This window comes from Anolis carolinensis, chromosome 6 (genome assembly GCF_035594765.1).
Source record: "Anolis carolinensis isolate JA03-04 chromosome 6, rAnoCar3.1.pri, whole genome shotgun sequence".
Lineage (NCBI taxonomy): Eukaryota > Metazoa > Chordata > Lepidosauria > Squamata > Dactyloidae > Anolis > Anolis carolinensis.
The window spans coordinates 96,573,365-96,599,127 of NC_085846.1; the positions used below are offsets into that span (position 1 = coordinate 96,573,365).

Here is a 25,763-nt window from a genome sequence, read left to right on the forward strand (position 1 = left end):
CATCTCGTTTTTCCCCCCAGATCGAAGCGTTGAGAATATATAAGCGCTTGCCTTTTCTTATCAGGCAGTGCGCTGGACACCCCCTTTTCTTCCTTTTCTCCCGGCATGCAGAGCGAGGCCGGTTTCTGGAGGAGCTGAGGAAGGGAAACGAAGGAGCGCGAGGGAGGGCGGTTGGGGGCGGAGCTTGAGCCGCCTCGGGGCCTCGCGCCCTCAGTCGCTCCGCGGAGGCGTTTGTTGCCGTGCGTTGTCCTCCCCTCCTTCCTTCCTCGCCTGAGGGCCGGAGGGGCGGCCCAAGCCTGCTTCCCTCCTGCCGCGTCCCCTTCTCCCCACTCGGGAAGATGCCGCTCTTCACGACGAACCCCTTCGACCAGGATGTGGGTGAGTAGAAGGCAGGCAGGCCACAGAGTCACCCCGACCCAGGCTGGGCCCTACCCAGCGCCGCTTCTCCCTCGCCTCCGCGCTTTTATTTTTCTACCGTTAGGTTTTCATTGAAAACATCTCAAACCAGAACTTTTAAGAATGGCAGCTTGTGAGTATGTAACACACAGGGTGGGGACATAGATGTTATAAGCCTCTGCCACAAGCCTGGGCAAACTTGGGCCCTTCAGGTGTTTTGGACTTCAACTCCCACAATTCCTAACAGCCTCAGGCTCCTTCCTTTTCCCCCTCAGCCGCTTAAGCGGCTGAGGGGGAAAAGGAAGGGGCCTGAGGCTGTTAGGAATTGTGGGAGTTGAAGTCCAAAACACCTGGAAGACCCAAATTTGCCCATATCTCTCCAGCTGTTCAGAAGGATTTCTTTAGGTTTTACCATAGTTCTACTACAAGTTGAGCAATCTTTGGGCCCATCCACACAGCCATATAACCCAGAATATCAAGGCACAATACCTGCTTTGAACTGGGTTATCTAAGTCCACACTGCCATAGATCCCAATTCGAAGCAGACAATGTGGGACTTATTCCGCTGTGTGGAAGAGACCTAAATCCCAACTCCTGAAACTTTCCAGAATTGGTTGAGATAGTGACAGCTTTGATCCTAAGCTGAATCTCTGTCAACAGTGTGATGGGGCAGCTGAAAAAGCCAATGTGATTCTATCCTGCATCAATTGGAGTATGACATCTAGACCAGACATGGGCAAACGTGGGTCCGCCAGGTGTTTTGGACTTCAACTCCCAAAATTCTAACAGTAGGCTGTTAGGAATTGTGAGAGTTCAAGTCCAAAACATCTGGAGGGCCTACGTTTGCCCATATCTGGGAACTGTGGGAGTTGAAGTCCAAAACACCTGGCTGGCAGAAGTTTGCCCAGACCTAGAATTGTGGAAGTTGAATTCCACAACACCTGGAGGACCAAAGTTTGCCCATGCCTGGTCTAGATCCAGGGAAATCATAGGGCCCTTCCACACAGCCATATAACCCTGAATATCAGGACAGAAAATCCCACAATATTTGCTTTGAACTCACGATATCTGAGTCCACACTTAGGCCATATTCCAGTTCAAAGCTGATAATGTGGGATTTTATTCAGCTGTCTGGAAGGGGCCATAGTCCCACTCTGTTCTGTTTCGGTCAGACTTCACTTGGAATAACACACTTGGAATAACACAGTTCTGGACCCCACAGTGCAAGAAGGATGTGGATAAGTGAGATGTCCAGAGAAGGCAGACCAAAATGGTTAAAGGGTTGGAAGCCCTGCAAGGAACGGCTGAGAGAGCTGGGTATGTTCAGCTTGGATAAAAGAAGGCAGAGAGGAGACACAATAGCCATGGTTAAATTTTTGAAAAGATGTCACATTGAGAAAGAGCAAGCTTGTTTTCTGCTGCTCTGGAGACTAGCACATGGAACAATAGATTGAAATTGCAAGGAAAGAGATTCCATTTGAACATTAGGAAGAACTTCTTGATGGCAAAAGCTGTTTGCCAGTGGAATATACTCTCTCCGAGTGTGGTGAAATCTCCTCTGAAGACTTTTAAGACAAGGCTGGATGGTCATCTATCGGTAGTGCTTTGATTGGGTGTGCCTTCATAGTAGGGGATTGGACTGGATGGTCCTTGTGGTCTCTTCCGACTCTGATTCTATAATGTTCACAAATTTTGTTTCATGCCCACAGCTATTAAAGTTATTTTGTATAAAACTACCTATAGACTATGTGTATATGAAACATAAACAAATTTCATATTTATCCTTGGTGTTTATCTCCAATATCTTATGTATATATGTGCAAATAAAATAATCCAAAACACTTCTGATACTACTTCTGGGTAAGGGATACTCACGCTGTATCAGTTAAGACTTTCCAAAATTTCCATCAATGTAAGTGCGATTATCCATAGGTTGTCCTTGTTTAAATAGGAAGCATTTTCCCAATGAACTTGTTCTTACTACAGTAGAGTCTCGCTTATACAACGTGAACAGGCCGGCAGAATGTTGGATAAGCGAATATGGTGGATAATAAGGAGGGATTAAGGAAAAGCCTACTAAACATCAAATTAGGTTATGATTTTACAAATTAAGCACCAAAACATCATGTTATACAACAAATTTGACAGAAAAAGTAGTTCAATACACAGTAATGCTATGTAGTAATTACTGTATTTACAAATTTAGCACCAAAATATCACGATATATTGAAAACATTGATTACAAAAATGCATTGGATAATCCAGAAAGTTGGATAAGCGAGTCTTGGATAAGTGAGACTCTACTGTAGTTTCTACTTTTGATATGCCCGATGCTCATGGTCAGTTTCTCATATGGTGCCAACTGCAAAACTCTTCAGAGATATATCCGAGTGCTCAAATTGTCTTTATATTTCCAACTCAGAGGTCCACCACTCAGACACTCTCATCAGTTTGCTTCATCGTGAGTCAACTTTCCATTCCCTCACACTTTGTCCATTATCCACTCATCCCTGAACCCCACCCATTTGCTTTTGTAATTCTTTACCCTACTATGTTAATTGGGGTAAAGCTAATTTTGTATATTTCACTTCTCATTTTTAAATCAAAAGTATGAAAGTTCTATAGATCACCCCTCTTTATTTTCAGTTTATATTGAAAAAATGGCTCACCTCAAGTATTCAGGGGGTCACATGTATATTTACATTCAGAAGATGTTCTGAGATATAAATTAAATGGTTATGGTATTGTGTAGAGTGCAATGAGTGAGTTTTATACATGTAGAGGGTTTGCTTACTGCATGCATAGTTGGAAATGGACTACTAAAATGAATATTTGTGTATTGACTCCACCTTTGTATTTTATATTCTGCACAGTGTATTTATGATAGTCCGTTCATTGTAGGAATATTATGACATGAATAAATTCTCTTTTCAGTTGGTGTACCTCTAGAGCTTTTCACACAAGAACATTATACAATATTTTAAGGAATTTTGTGCATGAAAACCTGCTGGGTGACCTTGGGCTAATCACACTCTCAGCCTCAGAGGAAGGCAAGGGCAAATCCCTGTGAACAAATTTTGCCAAGAAAACCCTGCAGGAAGTTTCTTTTGGGTAATCCTAAATGACTTGATACACAACAACAAGAAGAACAAGTTTTCTATTAAAACCTGTTAGAAAAAATAGTTGTCAGACATGAAATCTCATGACTGGATGACTTCAGTGCTTATATACAGAGTCAGCAGTGATTCATAAAACTGTAGGATGTCTGCCAGAGGGATGCACTTGTTAATACTCGATAGTCTAATGGTCTGAGATCCACTGAAACAAAGTATGTAGGCAATCTATGGAAAATAATCATTTTCAGATAAATAGAATATAAATCCAAAGAGAGCAACTTTTTTAGAGTGAAAAAGTGTAAATTGAATAGAAAATAACATGATTTTGTTCTACCAAACCAAAGATAGAGAATACTATATAGCAGAATCTATACTTGTCAACTTACTTGTTATTCTCCAATCAGATCTCCCTAGGGGCAGGCCTTTAGTTTGTACAAATTCATGAATTCACTTTTCTCCAACAGGAAAAAAAATATTTGCTAAGTGCAAGGAACCTCTAGGTTCAAATAACTGGAGCTTTCAAGTGTTTGTTTCTCTCAGATTAAAGTGGGAACAAAGTGAATGGATTTGTGTAATCTGAGGTCTGCTGTTCTCAGAATGGGTGGGTAAAATATATTAAGAGTCTTCAGAAGTGGGCAGCTGGATATTTCTTGCAAGCTCACAAACAGGTTCTGATGGATATCATGACTAACTTCATAAACAGTATATAGCAGACAAAAATAACATATAATTAAATCTTATTCCGGTGATAGTTGAATTAAAGATAAAAGAAATTTACGACTTGCTGTTTACCATGTATGCTCACATATAAGTTGACCTCATTTATAAGCTGAGGGCTGATTTTGGGGCCAAAATTATGGATTTGAATACGATCCATGAATAAGTCAAGGGTCATTCCACAGAGAGGGAACAGCGTTCATTCTATCTCAGGGGGTCAGTCACCCCTGGCTGCCATACCATTTTCTCACACAAACATCAAAAAGGCCGGAAGTGGCACCACAGCAGAGGGAGGGGGGAATACTTCTTTTCGATCCTCCCAAGATGAATTAAACTCTTTCCGTAGATCACTCTTCTTAAAGAAGGGGGCAGTTCCTTTTTTGATAAGAGCTAAAGTGCAATAGTCACACTGACACATGGATAAGTTGACCAGATTTTTTGGGTTGACTTTTTAAACTAAAATTTCAAGACTTACACATGAGTATAAAATACATTTATCGTGTATTTTTGTAAAAGCTTTCTTTCAGAAATTCTTCATAAATTTCCTTCAGAAATTCATTTGTTTACTCATGGGTTCTGTGTTTGGATTTTTGTGGGTGGTTTTTTTCACTTATGCTAATCATTGGTTTTAGAAACATTTACAAAATGTCCAAAGGTCAATACAAACCTAGTTATATAGCAACCTCCCTGTCAAAACTTTAGGATTTTTAATAGTATATGCACAGAGAGGTATGTTCCATCAAGTCAGCTGGATGGAACCTGATCCTGAGTAAACATTCATAGGGTTAGTGCTGTGCCTTGAATTATTTTTGGAAAAAAATGTTTTATCCTATTTAAGAAGGGTCTTTTGCAAGTATATATGACTATGTTGAGTACTTTAATTGGAAATAAGTCCCATAGGAGAGCCAGAGAAATATTTCCTAACTTCAGTGTTGCTTTTTTTTAAAAAAAAATTCTGCAACTGAAGAGCACTTTGGTGTTGGCATTGTAGAAGCAGAGGTGGTTTATGTTTTGCTTGCTTCCCAGAAATGATTACTATCTGCAAATCCTCTGAGTGGAAACAAGAAATTAATCAATGAAAGATATACTTGCAGTTTTTAAGACAGCAAAGCTGCAGTCGAGGAGGAGATGTTGTTTCCTCATCTTATTGCCACTTTCAGAAACATTTACAGACTTTCTTTCAACCCACTAAACAATTCCACTATGTTGTCTGATAGAATTCATTTACACATATAGATATAGTTCAGGTATTGAACATTGAAACCATTATTTGAATAATTATGGTGATGGTACAAATAGTTGACAATGTGAAATTTAGGCCAAACTAGATTTATTGGCATATGCTGATGACATGTCTAATAAATATCCTCTTAATTTTGACCTCTAAATCCATTTAGCTCCCTGCTCAAAGCATAAGATTTCAAGTTTGGCTTATATTTACAAGACTGTTTTGATAATGGAAAACTTTTATGCAGCTCTTCTAATGTGGTGGTGGTGGGAATACTCAATTGTCTCCAAGTAGTAAGCAGTGCTTCATGTATTTTTGAAAGTGTCATAAGTTGATAATAGAATAATAATTTATGTATGTATGTATTTATTGACATATTTATATATTCAATTTTCTCTATTGTGAGATACAGTTAAAACCATGCAAAAATTTAATGAATTCCTGAATAAATACAATAAAATACTTTTAAATACTATAGAAGCAAATTAAACAGATTAAATTAAAACAGCAGAAAAGGCCAAAATGCTCAAAATCCTGTACATTTGTATTTTTAAAAATCAGAATATAGGCCCTCTATTTTCTAGTCCCAGCTGAATCAGTAGCAGAATGAATCAATGCTTTCCATAAATTTCGTTGATAGAGTAGGTCAACTCAAGTTATGACTAGCTGTTAGAATTGGGTCATTCTTTTCATGGAGGAGATTTCCTTGGTATTTTCAATTAAAGCGGCCAGACAGTTTATTGTGGAAAATGCATCTTTCAGAGATCCTAAAAAGCCACTGTCAGTCAGAGTAGACAATACGTGAACTGTTCCATGTCTTATTATGAGGACATACTCCAAACTGAAAATTAATATCTGTTAACTACACAACACCCCAATAGCTGTTAAATTTTAACAAATATTTAGAAACTTTCTGATTGCTATTTGTTTCGATATACAGAAGTGAAAAATCACTTATAAGAAATCAGTATGGAAAGGAATATGGTGTATAACTGTCTGAGTCAGATGTTTCTTGCAGAAATCAAAGCCATGCACAACTATGTCCAAGATGATGATAGTTCAAATATGTGCAAACTCGATCTTAACATTTATTATTAGCTCAGTCCTTTCTTTAGAAAGTCCACTGTGTTTAATGTGTAATTAGGATTGTATGTTGGCCATACAGGACTGCGCCAGATTTTACTAGTCATCTTGTTCTAGCACATGCAGGAATTCTAATTTCAGTATTTTGGATTTTGGCATTCTGGTTAAAGAATGCTCAACCTGTAGTTTAATTTGACTAACTATCACTGTTCTGGGTCTTATAATATGATCATTGTCGATGATCTGAGGTGTCATTATTATTTTGTTTCCCACCCTTTTTAAAAGTGTTTTTGCTTCTTTTTCTATTGGTAGTTCCAGAAAACATTGATACTGAAATATAATAAAATGAAATTGCATGCAATTTGGATAGTTAACACAGTAGTGGTAGGCAAAATCTTTGGAATTGCCTGATATGAGTTTGTCACATCTTATTCAATATAGGTGGTAATATAATAGCCACAAGTTAGTGAATCATCATTTTATGGCAGCTGGGATGTTGGGGGAAGGGACTTACGTACATCCCACAGAGTTGAGCTTTCTACATAGGCCTTTATTGTATCTTATCTAAGGCTCTCTCTTCCATTTTTTCTCTGTATGCTAAATGATACATTTAAACAATTCTTTTAAAACAAAAAAAGTGTTCTTCCAGAAAACAATCTGTGGCAGTGTTGCACATTCACATGAGGTGGAAATATGACCTATAGTTTTTTTTAACCCTTTCTTCAGTTTTATTTATCAGCTTTAAAAACTCCCCCCCTCAAAAAAATCCTGATTTTAAAAACCCACTTTACTATTATGCTTTGACTGTTTAACATTATGTTTAACATTCCTGCATATTTTGCACAGTGGATGAGAACTGAAAAACAGTGAGACACCTTCACACACCAAAGTCTGGATGGAGTCTGGCATATCAAAACAATAGTCAGCAATTTTTCAAAGCAAAGATCAAGGATTTATATGATAGAGTGTATTATTGCTAGCATGCAGGGTGTACAGAAGTGACTGCAGCAGAAATGTGTTGACTTGAGAAACCAATGTGCTAATGTCTTGGGTAATGAGACCCTGCTATTAACCATGTTCACACCCTTAGAACTACAAGTGCGTTATGTTTTCATAAGAGTTCATGTAACATTTCATTTCAGCTGAATTTTGATACAATGCTGTAGTATGCCTGCATGTAAGAATCATGTTTAAGAATTCATTTTTAAAAGATGACCATATCAATTTGTGCTTTAGCACATTTTGTTTTGTGCAGTTCACTGAATTTTTAGTAGTGTTGACCTTTATTCCTTCTCTTTTTGTTTATTTTAAGAAAAAGCAACCAGTGAAATGAATACTGCTGAAGACTGGGGGCTTATCTTAGATATTTGTGATAAAGTTGGACAGTCACGAACAGGGTGAGTAAATTTATTGCTAAGGTCTTTGTTTTATTGCAGTTATTTAAAGTTAATTTTAGTTTAGAAGATTGTGAGATAGCAGTTTAACTGCGAAGTGTGGAGTTACAAGAAGATATATGAGAGGACTACAAAATTGCATGTGTTATGTTAAATTTATACAAAGTGTTGGTAGTTTTGAAAAGCATCAAAAGCTTGGAGTTCATTTAGTGCAATTCCTACTGGCTGTTAAGAATTGTCGGAGTTGAAGTCCAAAACACCTGGAAGGCCAAAGTTTGCTCATACCTGATTTAGTGGCTAGTGCTGTTTGTTTGGTTTTTTTTGTTGTAAAAATAGCATCAGACATCACACTGTGTTTTGCTGTTACAATGTTTGTGTACTATGCAATTTAATCTTGTAAATGAGCCAATAACACTTTCATTTAGAAGTAAAATAAAGCCTTTGTAGATCTGCTTTTTCAAAGCATTGAAATGATAAAGCACACTAATATTTTATTTTTCTTTGGGTTGCTAAAATATTTTCAATGGCAGTTTAATGTAGTCTTTCTGTTTTATAAACTGTTCATATCTTTAATAAGCATTCAAAAACAGAATGAAAAATCAAATCTGGTCTTTATTCACACAATTTAATTCACTGAAATGAATTCCTTTTTGTGCACAATTTTCAGTTGTGGGAGCTTTTGCTTTTTGAAGAATATTCGCTATGCTCCTTGGAAAATTGGTTTTGAAATCAAAGTTATTTTCAGAAACAGTTTGTAATCTAACACCTTTTAAGGGTTCAAAGGAGTCCAGTATGAACAAATATTTGGTTTATACCTGCTAGGGCAAAGAAGGTGTAGGGCATGTGATCTCAATACTTTTTTGCAGCTCTGCAAGCACTGCAGGATTTCCCCTCCATTTGCACAAAGCTGCTATAGATCATAATGTTTTAAGTTCTCTCCCCTTCCTCCTCCCACTGCCCCCGAATCTCAGAAAACATGGGGAAAATTACTGGGTTTTGGCCAAAACCATAAAATTGTAAGAGATTTCCCATCACTTCCTATGGTTTGTGCTAATATCACCAGTAGGGAGTAGGGATTCACAGCCTACCTAGTTGCCTGACCTAAAGTAATTAGTTCAGTTTTGCTCTCTTTGTATTTTTAGGCAGTAGTGCAGTTCTGACTGGCAGTTGTGACTTTGTTTTATTTTATTGTTGACTAAGTTTCACATGATCTAATATCATTATCATCATTGTTGCTATTATTTTCCTAGCCCAGGATGCAAAGTTGGCTTCCAGAATTTAAAACAGATTAAGATAAAAAACCACATCATTAAAAACATGCAAAAATGAAAATATAATCAATAGAATTTGAAAACGTGCATCTATCAATAAAACAGCAAATACATACAATACAGCATATTATTAAAAGCCCTTTTGCTATGAATAGGTCTTTCCCAAAGATCTTTGCCTGCTGCTCGACGGACATTCCACAGGGTGCTAGTCTAGCCTTTCTAGAACAGAGCTCCAAAGCAAGTTGGTCCTCTCCCATGTTCTCACCAGATGTCCCTACAGGAATGGTGGGATGGAAAAAAGAGTCTCTCCTGAAGATTTCAAAATCTGGGCAGAATATGGGATTATGTTCATGTAGCTAAATTGGACTCAAGATGCTTGTATATTGCATTTTAAATGTCTTTCCTCATGCAGTAAACGCTAATAGGTTTAATTGAAATGCTGAAGGCATGAAGGCAATCCCTTGTGATCTTTTTAACATGGCTTGATTTAAATTGGATTAAAAAGATATGCATAAAATTTGAATGGATTTGCCTATTTTTATCATCTATTAAATGGTACCATAAAATAAGTTGTTGCTGTAGATTCATTTGACTGGAAGATTGAAATGAAATATGTGCTACAGAATATTATACACATTTCAATTACTCTTTCACTGTTTAAGCTACTTTTCAGCATTATCTTAACTGGCTATATTGATGAATTTTAAAAATAAATCTGTAGAAGTATTCTACTGAGTTGGATTTGTCAAATCTTATAAATTAAGGACCCAGAAATTATTGTTCTTCTAGTTATTTTTGTAGGAAACTTGGTAGCAGAATAAGACAAGTTCACAGATTTGTGCAGTGAGAAATTATTGTGCTGTGTGGCAGCATTTTCTATAATTAGTAGTGCTAAGTATGATACATAGGTTTGTAAAACATAGACACCCCTAAATATAGATTACTCAAAGCTACAGTGTAACTTAAGCCAGACCCACCTTTAAGTAGCTTAATATTAGCGTTTGCTGTAAAAATGAAATAGAGAATAGAATTAAAATCATGAAAGTAAAATGAAGATGTAATCTCTTAATTGCTATAATAAAAAAAAACCAGACAAATCCCTTGTCTGTAAAAGGGAGAATTCTTTTACTTGGTTGTGATGTCAAATTTACTACCTCTTCACATATATAAGGATAGCATTTTGCTATAACAAATTCAATATTTGATGTTTTTAGTAGTAATGTTATCAGTTGTCCTAAGAGTTATAACAGTAAACAGGTCACTGTTGAATATATCATTTAAGTTTTATCCAGAATTGCTTCACTTAGATCTCTGTCTGAGTCCTTTTGAGCAAAAAAATCAACTTGATTGTAAAACATGAATGGGAAACATGCAGCCTCAGCTAGCATACCAGCAGTGAGGATTGCTAGCAGTTTGAGGACTGCAGAGTGTCCACCCTGTTGTAGAAGTTGATCCAAATTGAAATACTGATCTGGTTTTTTGCCAGTTAGCCATGTGATGCTTGCCTATATCCTGCATGACCCTCGAGCTAAATGGTCCTACCCACATTCCCCCTGCAGCCAAACAAACCCCCATCATGTAGGTTTTTACTCTCCTCCCATTGAGGTTTTCATTAGATGCAGGTACCTCAGTGATGCCTCAGGAAAGGAACAAAACCACTCATAATTCTCCCCTGAATTCTTACTGAAAGGCAAGAGCAATGCCTCCTTGTTTGCAATCATTTTTGCATAAAGCAACTGCAGGTACTTTACTGATGCTTCTGGCAAAAGCTTTGCAGACAGTGCATCTTTGCCAGATAATCCTTCTGCTGAAGAACACACAAGTAGAATTAAAGAACCTGTTATTGATGTGGAGTAGTCATTTTAAAGTAATTTGGTTTAGCTGCTAGAGCATAAGAAGATTTTACTAGCTATAGAAAAGGGTCTTGTCATTAATTTACTTTTATATTACATGTTGTTTCTTTCTGATGAACATTGTGGTTGGTGCTGATTTATTTTTAAAACTTCCTATTGTAATTTTTAGACCTAAAGATTGTCTTCGGTCTATTATGAAAAGAGTGAACCACAAGGATCCTCATGTTGCTATGCAAGCATTGACGGTATGTTGCTTTAATTAATAAATAAATTGCTTAATAATTTTAATTTTTATTACATGATACTTAATTTTGATTTTTCTCCCCTCTTTTCTTTAGCTTCTTGGAGCATGTGTCTCAAATTGTGGTAAAATATTTCATTTAGAAGTGTGTTCAAGAGATTTTGCTAGTGAAGTAAGCAACGTCCTAAATAAGGTAATATATGTTAAACTTATTAAAGGTTGCCATAAGGCTGTTGAACATATCGGGAGGGAGTTAACATCTATTATAAGTGTCCTGAAATAAACTTGGAGGTACTGTAAGCTTTCCTGATACTGCTGGCTTGCATGTTGGTTCTGGTTCCCTAGGTGCTTTTGATTTCAGCCTCCAGAATTCCTGACCATTTGACAACTTGGCTGAGACTTCTGGGAGCTGGAAATCCCAAATGCCTGGGGGACTCACATTTGGGAACTACTGTTTTAGAGTATGACTGAAGATGTAAATAAGATTAACAGTTGATGTAAGAATGATATAAATGAATGAAGCAGTTTTGCTTCTGTAAGGCTGTGGATTGAAAAGACACATATTGGCTCCATACTAAATTAGTCACATTTCAGTCCTACTGAAGTCATTGTGAAAAATGAGGGTCAAATTAAGTCAACCAAATTCATGAACTGAAATAGGATTCAGCTTAAGGTGAATTTCATATATGTCATACAACTTTTATCTTTTTCATCCAGGGTCATCCAAAAGTCTGTGAAAAATTAAAAGCGCTCATGGTGGAATGGACCGATGAATTCAAGAATGACCCCCAACTTAGTTTGATATCTGCTATGATAAAAAATCTTAAGGAGCAAGGTGTTATGTTTCCTGTTATTGGTTCACAGGTAAAATTCTCATATGCAAAATAACAACTAATCTAGAAATCGCAAAAAAATGTAGCTAATGTGGATAAGATATTATGCCAGAAAGAGCTACCAAATTGTCTATGTCTTGCTGGGTGTGGTTTTTTTCATGTCATAAATATGGGACTATATCTGTCAGTATGGGACTATTGATTCAGTGTTATTGTAGCTGGGACATGGTAGAAAATGGGGAGCCTGCTCGCATTAATGACTTATCTGGGTAGAGGTGAAGAGGAAAGCACCAGCTGCAGATTGGAGGAGGCACCAATAGTTGGGAACTGAGAGGCCCTGTATGCTTTCTTTCAATTTTAGTGTAGGACGAAGGGATTTTGGTGGGCAGGCAGCAAGCTGAGAATGAGCTGGAGGTGGAACAAGACATTTAAAAGAGAAGAAAGGCAGACAATGGTAAAGGAGGATGTGAAGCTGAAGGGAGTAGTAAATGGCTATCAGAAGGATACTTGGGGAATGCAGCTAAAGGTTGGAAGAAGAGACATGACCATAAACAGAAATGGCCTTTGAAGTTTTGCTGTCAGGACAAACCCATTGGAAAAGGGTTCTTGGACTTATTCTGGAAATGAGGGGAAGGTGTGTGGCTGAATTCACCATTCACATATTTTTGCTGTCATAAAAATGTATTTAGCACGTTGCTTGGACTTTATTCTGGAAATAAGGGGAAGGTGCTAGCTCAATTCACCATTTACATATTTTTACTCCTAACCTGGTGTCCTCATGATAAAAGTACACTTGGGCTAGGCATTCCCATAAGGGGGAGGTGTAAGACGTATAACAGTGATATAAATCTATTTACCAGCATCTCAGAAGCTTGTAGATATGTTGCAATCCCTTCATTATGTCTAAAAGATGTTGCTAGATAGTTTAGCCTGATTCTTACTAAGATTGAGATGTCTATCTATGAATTCTACCAAGACACGCCAAGCAAAATTTTATACCATTGCCTTGATTTATAGTTTGTTCGGTTATAACGAGATGAATTCTGGGAGGTGGAGAGAGTTACATGGGTAGTCTTGAAAATGTAGTTTCCTGTGCATTTCTTTTTGGTATTATATGCCTTCAATTTCACTGATTTATAAGGATTCTATCCTAGAGTTTTGTCAGCAGGATTGATTTAAAGGATTTCTGCCATTGCCTTTCTCTTAGGCTGAGAGAGTGGGCCTTAGGCAAGGCCACCCAATAGGTTTCCATTGCTAGTGGCATTTTGAACCTTACCGTAACATTGTCCTAGTCCAGCACTCAAAACCATATGAGACAGTAACTACAAGATCTTTTTGCTTGATTTATAGTGGATAGATTGGTTTCTTACTAGTATGTTTTTCAATATGGCCTACAATTATGGGATGTAATTAATTGATTTTGAGTAACTTTCTCTGTTCTTTGTCCAGGCTGCAGAGCAAGCAAAAGCAAGCCCAGCTCTTGTAGCCAAAGATCCTGGAATAGTAGCAAACAAAAAAGAGGAGGAGGATTTAGCTAAAGGTAAGTTATTGTCCAGTGAGAATCCTGAAATGATGATTTGTTGTTAGGCTCCTTGAATGTTATAATAGAAATCAGTGATTCTAGCAGTTGGAATAAATTAGGCATCTGCATCGCTTTAATTTTCATTTTTGTGCCATATTTTTATGAGAACTTGATTACACAAAGCCCTTTTAATGGTGCTTCCTTTTGAATAATTATGTGTGTTCCCCAAAGATATTACCGTGTTTCCCCGAAAATAAGACAGTGTCTTATATTAATTTTTGATCCCAAAGATGCTCTAGGTCTTTTTTTCAGGGGATGTCTTACTTTTCCATGAAGAAGAATTCACATTTATTGTTGAACAAAAAAAATGAACATTTATTATATACTATACAGTAGTTGTCATCACAAACCAGCATAACCAGACAAACTGTGAATCCTATCAATAATTTCTTGTTACTACCATTATTTCCATGTACAACACTCTATGGTAGGTACATTTACCGATCCTGCATGCTCTGGTGTTCTGTTCGGCGGGCATCCTTCCAAACAAAACCTTTGCTAGGTCTTACTTTTGGGGGAGGCCTTATATTTAGCAATTCAGCAAAACCTCTACTAGGTCTTATTTTCTGGGGATGTCTTATTTTAGGGGAAACAGGGTAGATGAAAAAGAACTGGTAGTCAAGTCCAACTTTGATTTTCACCATAGGTGTGTCACAGATTTTGTCGCATGCTTGGAACATTTTAACTTCCCACTTTCTGTACTACAGAGTGCAATGCAAGATAGACTCTCTTATGTTTTCTGCAAGGTTGCATCATTTCCGGCAGAGACAATGGGGAAGTTTGAAAAGGAATTTTGCCCAAGCTTTTTAATAGTTGCCAGATGTTTTTTTTTCTTTTAAAAATAAAAGGATTTCACACTATTTGTGGTTTTAAGACATAGAAGCTTTCTTGATAGCTACTGGAAGTTTTGCACAAACAGCCTACAAGTCCTTGCTTGTGATCATAACATGTACATTATCTAATATACTTCAGAATAGAGGTCATTGTACAAAAATAGAAGAAGATATTACAGTAGAGTCTCACTTATCCAACATAAACGGGCCGGCAGAATTTTGGATAAGCGAAAATGTTGGATAATAAGGAGGGATTAAAGAAAAGCCTATTAAACATCAAATTAAGTTATGATATTACAAATTAAGCACCAAAACATCATGTTTTACTACAAATCAACAGAAAAGCCAGTTCAATACACAGTAACGTTATGTAGTAATTACTGTATTTATGAATTTAGCACCAAAACATCACAATGTATTGAAAACATTGACTACAAAATCATTGGCTACTAAGAAGCAGATTGTGTTGGATAATCCAGAATGTTGGAAGAGTGAAGGTTGGATAAACAAGACTCTACTATATCTAGCCTAGTTTTTAAAATACAAAAATACCTCAAAAATATTAGGAGTACTACTATACACATTTTGTCCTGGAAATCAGAACACTTGATGTCAAAGACAGAACGCCACAAGATTCAAAGTAACAGAGTTTATTAGATTACAGAACTCAAAAATGCCCGTAAAAACACAAGGGCCAGGCAGTTTTTGCCTTTAGTAGCAAAAAGGGACAAAAGTAAATGTTCAAAAGATAAACCGGATTAAACCGGAGTTTAATCCGGGTAAAAACAAACTGCTTGCTTCAGCCTAGGTATTAACAGAACAAAAGCCAAGGAACAAAAGATACAAAGAATGCAACTAATTGGCAGCAGATTCCTCTCTGCTGCCAGCACTGTGCTTAGAGTAACTTGCGTCGCTCCCACACACACACAGTAGACAGGATCTCCAACACGAGCAATTCAGCCAAGGATTGCAGAAGTAGAGTAGACCAGTTCCGTTCCGTAGATCAAAGCCAGAAGCAGACGTTTGTAGTTTTTCCAAGTCCAAGAAGGGGGGAAGACAAGCCGTGGTCAGTTCAGTCCGGGTTCTCAAAGCAGGAGATGGCGTCCGTCAGAAAGACGACGGAAGGTCAAGCTAATAAGAGTAAGCACAGGTTTGCACAAACAAATGCCCACACAATCCCTCCCGCCGTCTGACCTTGGATTCCAATCAACTTACGTCTCAGCACAGGAAAGCACACAAGTCTTCAGGGAAGCGTCCCACACACACACGGATCCCAAGCGTTTGCCCAGATTACCTTGCCCGACGCAATTTGCAATTGCTCCCAAGCCCCATTTTATGCCAGTTACAAATCTTCATCACTGTCAGCTGTCCTCCTTAACCCGGGCGTTTCCTCATCACTTTCCTCGTCAGAGCTGGAACACCTCTGACTACGCCCAACAGCATCTCCAGCTGTGGATCCCGTCCCATCCCTCCAGCTAAGCCATGGGTCTAATCCTGAAGGTCCCCATTCATCTTCTGTCCCATCATGGCCAGTGGCACCCAATTCCTCCCTTACCCGAGTCCAATCCATCTCATCCTCCTCTGAGCTAACCAGCCCCTCCTCCATTCTCTCCGTAAACCCTTCGAAAGATTCTTCGTCAGATGGTGCTGCAAATATGTCTCGCAGTCTTTTTCTCTCTCGCTCCTCGAGAGTATCTGACTCCCGAGGAGTCTTACGCCCACGTCTGTCAGTAACAGAGCCATGAGGCTCAATCATAACACTATCCCCTCTCACAAAGGCCTCCTCCCCCGATGGCGGAGAAGTGGCAGTGATACCCTCCGCTATAGCACCACGACGACTAGAGGTATCAAGTTTCAACAGTGAACGATGAAAGACTGGATGGACCTTTAAACTAGACGGTAAACGCAAACGAAACGCAACGGAAGAAATCTTTTTAACGATAGGAAAGGGACCCAAATACCGAGGCGCAAACTTTCCCCCAGCCTGTTTAATATGTTTGGAAGATAACCACACCAAATCCCCTTCTTCCAACTCCTCTCCTGCCTGCCTGTGGCGGTCAGCCTGAGTCTTCTGCGTTGCCTTAGCTTCCAGCAGTAAGCGACGGGCAACATCATGCAATGCAGCCATTTCCGTAGAGCGGTACACAGGGTCCGAAGAGACCACATTGGTCGACGGCGCCACACCTCCCCGTGGGTGAAAACCATAAGTTAGCTCAAACGGCGTATGCTGACTAGATGTGTGCACCGCATTGTTGTAAGCAAATTCCGCCACCGGTAGCCACTTCACCCAAGCCGTGGGTTGGTCTAAACAAAAACAACGCAGATATTGCTCTAAGAGCCCATTAACCCGTTCCGACTGTCCATCCGTTTGCGGATGGAAAGCTGAAGAAACGTTTAACTTAGTCCCCAAACACTCATGGAAATGTTTCCAAAAGCGTGACACAAATTGCGGAGCCCTATCTGAAATAATCACCTCGGGTGCTCCGTGCAAACGATAGATGTGCTTAGTAAATAGTAAGGCCAACGTAGGGGCCGCCGGAATGGTTGAACAAGGAATAAAATGAGCCAGTTTACTAAATAAATCCACCACCACCCAAATACAAGTATAACCCCCAGACTTAGGCAAATCTGAAATGAAATCCATGGAAATGATTTGCCATGGCCTGTCCGGAACAGGTAAAGACGACAACAACCCTCTAGGGCGCCCAACAGGCGTCTTACTCTGCTGGCAAACGGCGCAGCTGTCACAAAAGCGCAGAATGTCTTGCCGCATCTTTGGCCACCAATAGCTCCTGGTAATGAGCTGCACGGTCTTGAATCTGCCAAAGTGCCCAGCCATGGGTTCGTCATGGTGGGCTCTAATCACCTCCAACCTGAGGGCCCCCACTGGTACGTAGACCTGCCCCCTGCGTACCAATACTCCGTCTTGATCTTGTAGATGCGGCAGTATGGTACGGTTACCTGCTGAGAGCAGCATCAGTTGCTCCTGTGTCCACACATCATCCCTCTGAGCCGCAAGGATCTGGTCATGTAACCCGAGCTCATTATCTACAACACACAGAGAGGCAGTAGGCAAGATGGTCTGACATACAACCTGCTCATTGGTCTTAAACTCCGGCTTGCGGGATAAAGCATCGGCCCGCAAGTTTGCCTTCCCCTCTACGAACTGCACCTTGAAATTAAACCTGGAGAAAAACAAAGCCCATCGGATTTGACGCTGGTTTAACTTCTTTGCTGTTTGCAAGTGCTCTAAGTTCTTGTGATCAGATCTGACCACGATCTGGTGCCGTGCCCCTTCAAGCCAGTGCCGCCACACCTCAAACGCCACCTTAATCGCCAACAACTCCTTCTCCCATATGGTATAGTTCTGCTCGAAGGGTGTTAGTTGCCGCGAGTAAAATCCACAGGGACGCAAGGTCCCTGAGGAGTCCTTCTGAGACAATACAGCCCCCAACGCGTAGCTAGAAGCGTCCGCTTCTACCACGAACGGTTTGTCAACATCAGGATGGGTTAGTATGTTGTCCGATTGAAAACTAGACTTAAGTTGTAGAAACGCCTCGTGAGCTTCCCGCCCCCACACAAATGGCTGTTTCTTGCGCAGAAGCTGCGTCAAAGGTACCGTGAGCTTTGCAAAATTCGGAATAAACTCCCGGTAGTAATTAGCGAAACCTAAGAACCTTTGTACATCCTTCTTAGTTTTCAGCTCCTGCCATGAGTTGACGGCGTCAACCTTATGTGGGTCCATTTTAAGTTCCCTACCTGACACTACATGACCTAGGAACTCCACTTCAGGCACATGAAAGACGCATTTGGAAGCCTTGGCGAAAAGCCCATTAGCCCGCAGTCGGTGCAGAACCTGCTTGACATGTTGACGATGTTCTTTCTCGTCCTTAGAAAAAATCAAGATATCATCCAAATAAATCACTAAAAATTGGTCAATTAGGTCCCTGAACACATCGTTCATGAACCTCTGGAAGACCGCAGGAGCATTACAAAGCCCAAAAGGCATGACTCGGAACTCGTGGCATCCGAAACACGTGTTAAATGCCGTCTTCCATTCATCCCCTTCCCGTATACGGATTAAGTTATAGGCCCCCCGCAGGTCAAGCTTGGTAAAGACCTTAGCCCCTTGCACCCTTGATAACAGTTCCGAGATTAAAGGGAGCGGGTACCTATCCCGAATGGTGTATTTGTTTAGGATCCGATAGTCGCAGACCAACCTAAGTTCCCCAGTCTTTTTGGCTACAAAGAATACTGGTGCCGCAGTTGGAGAACTAGATGGGCGAATAAACCCCTTGGCTAAATTTTCATCTAAAAACTCCCGCAAAGCTTGCCTTTCCGGTACAGTCAAGGCATACAGCCTCCCTGCTGGCAGTTTCGCACCTTCTGCCAGCTTGATGGCGCAATCATATGGCCTGTGCGGTGGTAATTTGTCCGCTTCTCTTTTACAAAATACATCAGAGAACTCCCCATACTCAGCAGGCACTCCCTCCATATCAGCATGAGTAACATTTAAAGTGCAACAATCCTGCCTCTTTAAGATCACTTTACGTGTTGCCCAATCCACTTGTGGGTTTACTACAGCTAGCCAATCCATCCCCAGGATCACATCATATCTAGGCAAGCTCGTAATATCCCACACAAACGTTCCCGTTACTCCCTGCACCTCCCACGTTACTGCTGAGGTTTCCTGGTTAACCACCCCAGTCTCCAGCAGTCTCCCATCTGCTCCCTCCACCCACACGTCGCATGCCTTGCGCACTCTAGGAATGCCATGCTTCTTAGCAAACTCAATATCTATATAGGAGACCGTAGCTCCTGAGTCCAGCAGTGCCAGAGTAGAAACAAGTTCCCTTCCCCCAACAGATAATGTAATGGGTACGAAAACATGCTTCCTCCCCTCAGTTGACTGCTTGAGGAGCCCTAGTGCGTTGGACTCACGTCGCACTAGGGCTGGCCTTTTCCCGAAAGCTGGGAAGGTTTCACATTACAATTTTTGGCAAAATGCCCAGCATTCCCACAGTACAAACACAAGCCCAGCTGCCTCCTACGGCTCTTTTCCTCTGTAGACAGTTTTTTAAAGACCCCAAGCTCCATGGGCTCTTCCCCCATCACCACAGGTGCCCTGGTTACATGCATGGGTGGCGCACACATTGCTTTTGAGTGTTTACGAGCCTCGAACCTTGCGTCTAAACGCAGCACCTTAGCTACTAAGGCGTCCCAGCTTTCAGCCGGCTCCAAGCGTGCTAATTCATCCTGGAGCATATCACTTAACCCGGCAGTAAATAAAAGCATGAATGCATTTTCCCCCCAATCCAGCTGGTGGCGATACAGGTTAAACTTATTTAAGTAATCCAAAACAGTCCCCTTTCCCTGTTTCAACCGATACAGAGCCCACCCAGCGTTCTCCGTGCGGAGAGGATCCCCAAAAGTATCAGTTAACAACTTTTTGAAATTATTCAAATTGTCCTTGACTGGGTCATTTCCCAAAATTAAATTAGTGGCCCATTGTCCTGCGGGACCGGTCAACAAACTCAAAATAAAAGCCACCTTACTAGTGTCAGTAGGAAAAGCATGAACACTGAGCTGTGAAAAATAAAGCTCCACTTGTGCCAAAAAGGTTGGCAACTTGCACCTGGTTCCGTCAAAGCGTTCAGGAGTCAAAACATGTCCTTTCACAGCAAAAGCTGTTTGGCTTACGGTAAAGGCCGTTTGCAATTGGTCTACTTTGGCTCTTAACTCATCCATCGTCTTCCTGACGGGTTTATTGCTGCAATAAACTTTTTATGGGCGTCGGGCAATCTGTCAAAGACAGAACGCCACAAGATTCAAAGTAACAGAGTTTATTAGATTACAGAACTCAAAAATGCCCGTAAAAACACAAGGGCCAGGCAGTTTTTGCCTTTAGTAGCAAAAAGGGACAAAAGTAAATGTTCAAAAGATAAACCGGATTAAACCGGAGTTTAATCCGGGTAAAAACAAACTGCTTGCTTCAGCCTAGGTATTAACAGAACAAAAGCCAAGGAACAAAAGATACAAAGAATGCAACTAATTGGCAGCAGATTCCTCTCTGCTGCCAGCACTGTGCTTAGAGTAACTTGCGTCGCTCCCACACACACACAGTAGACAGGATCTCCAACACGAGCAATTCAGCCAAGGATTGCAGAAGTAGAGTAGACCAGTTCCGTTCCGTAGATCAAAGCCAGAAGCAGACGTTTGTAGTTTTTCCAAGTCCAAGAAGGGGGGAAGACAAGCCGTGGTCAGTTCAGTCCGGGTTCTCAAAGCAGGAGATGGCGTCCGTCAGAAAGACGACGGAAGGTCAAGCTAATAAGAGTAAGCACAGGTTTGCACAAACAAATGCCCACACAATCCCTCCCGCCGTCTGACCTTGGATTCCAATCAACTTACGTCTCAGCACAGGAAAGCACACAAGTCTTCAGGGAAGCGTCCCACACACACACGGATCCCAAGCGTTTGCCCAGATTACCTTGCCCGACGCAATTTGCAATTGCTCCCAAGCCCCATTTTATGCCAGTTACAAATCTTCATCACTGTCAGCTGTCCTCCTTAACCCGGGCGTTTCCTCATCACTTTCCTCGTCAGAGCTGGAACACCTCTGACTACGCCCAACAGCATCTCCAGCTGTGGATCCCGTCCCATCCCTCCAGCTAAGCCATGGGTCTAATCCTGAAGGTCCCCATTCATCTTCTGTCCCATCATGGCCAGTGGCACCCAATTCCTCCCTTACCCGAGTCCAATCCATCTCATCCTCCTCTGAGCTAACCAGCCCCTCCTCCATTCTCTCCGTAAACCCTTCGAAAGATTCTTCGTCAGATGGTGCTGCAAATATGTCTCGCAGTCTTTTTCTCTCTCGCTCCTCGAGAGTATCTGACTCCCGAGGAGTCTTACGCCCACGTCTGTCAGTAACAGAGCCATGAGGCTCAATCATAACACTTGAAAATGTTTATATTTTAGCTGAACTAAATTCCAATGGTTCTCACTACAATTAATATGATTGATGTTTATCTGACTCAAAAATAACTCCACAAATAAATAAAATGAAAAAGTGCAAGAAAATAAGTTTTATATTGTAGGGTGGAAGAGGCTTAAATGCAGATAAGGATGCCTTTTATCTTAATTTCTTCATACGTTTTAATTTATTTATCCCTCTCATGCCCCGTAGCCATTGAATTATCATTGAAAGAACAAAGACATCAGCAAACACCGCTTTCCGGTCTTTATCCAAGCACCTCAACTCTCTCAACAAATCACAAGCATGAGGGTCGAAAAGTTAGAGCAATTTATGATTTTGAAGCTGCTGAAGATAATGAATTGACATTTAAAGCTGGAGAACTTATTACTGTACTTGATGACAGGTACGTCCAATGGAATACAAAAGTAGCATTTATAAAGTGAGGACACTTATGATTGAATACAATAGTTACAGTGTATATACATCTAAGTTACATTCATTGTTATTTTTTTCCATGCTGTCAGTTTAACAAGATTGCAGCATACAATTTTAAAAACCTTTATATTGGTGCAGAGTATAAATCCATTCTTTTGGAATTGAGCCCCTGTGTTTCCCAGAGGACTGTTTTAACAACAGGGCATGACCACATTTTAATTCTTATTTTTAAAGGCTTCCCCTAGGTCTAAAGCAGTGGCTCTCAACCTGAGGTCCCCAGATATTTTTGGTCTTCAACTCCCAGAAATCTTAACAACAGGTAAACTGGCTGGGATTTCTGGGAGTTGTAGGCCAAAAACATCTGGGGACCCCAGGTTGAGAACCACTGGTCTAAAGTATTCTGGGAGGGAGCAAAGATGTGGCCAGATTCTAGAATGCATTTTTAAAACATTTTTAAAAAGTTTGAGCCCATATGTTTCATGCAGACTTCACTTTGCCAATTCTTGATTTATGGATGCTGTACATACTCTTGTTTTATTTGACATCATGTATAAGTTAAGGGCAGGTTTTTGAAGCAAAAATTATGCATTTTGATATAACTCACGGATAAGTCGAGGATAATTCCATGGAGGGAAGAAATCACCAATACTGTCTCAGGAGACCAGCCACCCATGTTTGCCACCATCGTTTTCCCACCCAGGTATTTTAAATGTCCCAGAATAGTTTTAGGTTCCTCCAGGACAGACTAAGCTTTCACCACTACTTAGAGAAAAGGTTGGTTCCTTTTTGATAAGAGCTAAGGTATAGTACTTAACGTTGACTCATGGATCAGTCAACCAACAGTTTTGGAGGCCATTTTTTGTTAGAATTTCTAGTGTGAGTATATAGGGTGACTCTTGAGGCTAATTGGTGGCTGAATTCAGCTTTTATGATTTTTTAAATGCGTACTATAAGAATTAGCATATATATGCTTAAATGATAGCAAAACACGTTCTCTTATAGGTTGATTTGTCTACAGAGGTCAGGCATTTTTGTTGTACTTAGTTCAGTTTAATATCCTGGTGCAGAAGAGCAGTCCACAGTCTTTTAGAAAAATCTTCACACCAGCCCAGAAGCAGGAGTAAGGTGACCTTTTGAATATTTTCCTATTGACTACTTTTCTCCTTTAATACTTTACAATCCCAAAACCCTTCATTTGTCATTACTTTTTATTTTAGTTGACGTCTACTGCAAATGTTATCTGAATACAAGAATAGTCAAATATAAGGAAAAAATGTAAAAAGAGATATTGCCCACCTCAGTGGGAACAGATCAGTTTCATTGGAGGCCTTTTAGCCAAGAAGAGGTTTTGCCTTGCCTACATTAGGAAGAAGGCAGCAATACTGACTCTGTAGCTCAAGCAGAAGTAGAGGAACTCCTATGATTCAGTGGAAATGACAACAGATGGTGATTAACAAGTAGTCACTCAGGGTTAGAACATTCAATTTGCACACATTAGAAAGAACAGCTTTGTATCATCTTCAGTTTCAAAAAGCAAGCCAAAAGAGAAGGATTATTGCTGTAGCGTATAGACCATCTGCTGACTTCTGCCAATGCATCAGAGATTTTCAGGGATCTATTCCCAGATATATGTTTGTGTGTGAGCGAGAAAGAGATAGGTCAAAACACAGTGGAGGTAATCACTCTATTAGATGTAAATCAAGCAGATGGGACAGGGGCTTATTGTATGTGAGGAATGGCAAGTAAGGATAGATATGAACAACACTACAGTAAAAACTCCTGTGAGCAACCAAGAAGGGCTGAGGTACTTTTAACTGTAAAAAGAGATATCAAAAATGATGAGGTGTGTGGAAAGATCAATTTGCCCAATCTCAGCCAGTTGCTTAAAATATACTTTCATAAATCCCAACTATCTGAACAGGAGAACAGCACTCCTGGAAGTGTACATGCCCACGCTGTTCATTGACATGTTTGTGTCACATGATATGTTATTCAGTGTGTGAGAAGTGAATATGGAGAGACATAAATCTTTGCTCTTTTCATAGCCAAAAGTTTGGCTCATTTCCACTACTTCTTGTGGTACCCAGATGCTTTTGGGGGGGGGGGGGGGTTGATGTAGGCATGTTAATAGTACAATACTGACCTCATTGTAAAATTGGTTTGTTTCATCTATGTTAACCATTAAAAAAAAAATCAATTCCAAAGCTGTTTCCATATTCTAAGCAGAGAAATGTATTTCTTTCTTTTTTCCCTTTACTCTGTAGTGATCCAAACTGGTGGAAAGGTGAAACTCATCAAGGGACAGGATTATTCCCTTCTAATTTTGTAACTGCTGATCTTACTGCTGAACCAGAAATGAGTGAGTAATGTAATGTTCACTTAGAAAAGTGCAGTCCAACTGAGAGAGCCAAGCAAAATACCTTTCTGTTCCCTCTTGTGAGCAATTGCACATGTTATTTTAAACTCTTTCTTCAGTGTCGTCTGTATTTGAGAGGTTCCCTCTTTAATATTAACCTAAAGTAAAAGTGGCCATCTGCAATGAGTTTTCTACTTCTAGGAGGCTCTAGTATTAAGTTTTCCTTGGTTATATTATCTTCAAGAATATGAAACACAATCAGACTATGTAACTAGTTTGCTTATGTTGAAGCTGAAGGTGTGTCCAACTTCTGCAGCTTACTAGACCAACTGGTTACTCCAAATCCTTCCAGATTTTTACATTTCATACCAACTGGGGGTATTTTGCACCCCCAAAACAGCCAAACCTGGCTGTTTTAGGAGTTTTCTCCTGATTTCCCCAGTTTAAGAATTGACCAAAACTGAAGTGTTGTGGTGTGGTATCATTTCTGATGTCTTCAGAAACAGCTGAACAACCCACAGAGGGGAAACAGTTATCCAATCAGGGCTTATAGACAATGTGTTCAAGGCTGAGTCCTGGATGCCTAATCCCCATAGCTCCCTCCCTGATACTATGGCCTATCTTGCATAATGGATCCATTGATTCTGTCTGTAGTGATTTCAAGAGAGTTTGCTTGTGGGGGAAACTGGAAGAAAGGACAGACAAAAATATTTCCCCAACCCGGTAGCATGCGTGTAACTATCAATTTGTTATTTATTAAATCTTTGCCTTTCTTTTAACTTGCATTTTACAGTGAAAACTGAGAAGAAAACAGTTCAGTTCAGTGATGAAGTTCAAGTTGAAACAATTGAGCCAGAGCCTGAACCAGTATATATTGATGAAGTATGTATAAAAATGCAGGCATTTGCAAGGTGTAGAAGATGCCTTTTAGAAAAACTTCAGTTTAAGAATTGTTGCAGATTTGCAGTTATCAGCTTGAGAGAGAGACAGTTTGGCTAGTTCTGATGTTTCTATTAAGCATCCATCTCTTTCTCCCCTACCATTTTAGGTAGAAATAATATATCTACTAGCTAATAATCCTCTATGAACAGAGTAGGATAAGTAAGCTTGTTGTCTTTCTGCATGACATTTCTGTTAACATAAGAACTTTAATATAGCCAGTTGACAAACATATAAAACATTTGTTATTTTAAATTGTATGTTTTGAATTATTTTTATATTGCTAATAGTTTTAATTCTATTTTAGTGTCTGTTGATCTTAATATCAGTATTTATGGGGGTTTCCCCTATACTTTACTAATTTTAGTCTGCAGTCTGCCTTTAGTCTTAGTGTTGTAGGATAGGCAAGATATAAAAATATGATGATAATGATGATAATGACGATGACGATGAAATAAACTTCAGCACAGATTACCAAATACTACATGGTGTGCAACTGACCCAGTTTTAGGC

General features: G+C 39.9%; 1 protein-coding gene across 1 annotated transcript in view; it reads left to right on the plus strand.

Moving 5' to 3' along the window:
* The first annotated feature begins 138 nt into the window (after window positions 1–138).
* Window positions 139–25,763, plus strand: part of stam (signal transducing adaptor molecule) — a 31,298-nt gene continuing 5,673 nt past the window's right edge. Inside the window, exons 1-9 of the mRNA XM_062983824.1 lie at window positions 139–378; window positions 7,853–7,937; window positions 11,228–11,303; window positions 11,397–11,492; window positions 12,017–12,163; window positions 13,582–13,672; window positions 21,731–21,923; window positions 24,220–24,314; window positions 25,105–25,193. Coding sequence (XP_062839894.1) covers window positions 339–378; window positions 7,853–7,937; window positions 11,228–11,303; window positions 11,397–11,492; window positions 12,017–12,163; window positions 13,582–13,672; window positions 21,731–21,923; window positions 24,220–24,314; window positions 25,105–25,193 — 912 coding nt within the window. The 5' untranslated portion in view covers window positions 139–338. The remainder of the gene's footprint in view (window positions 379–7,852; window positions 7,938–11,227; window positions 11,304–11,396; window positions 11,493–12,016; window positions 12,164–13,581; window positions 13,673–21,730; window positions 21,924–24,219; window positions 24,315–25,104; window positions 25,194–25,763) is intronic.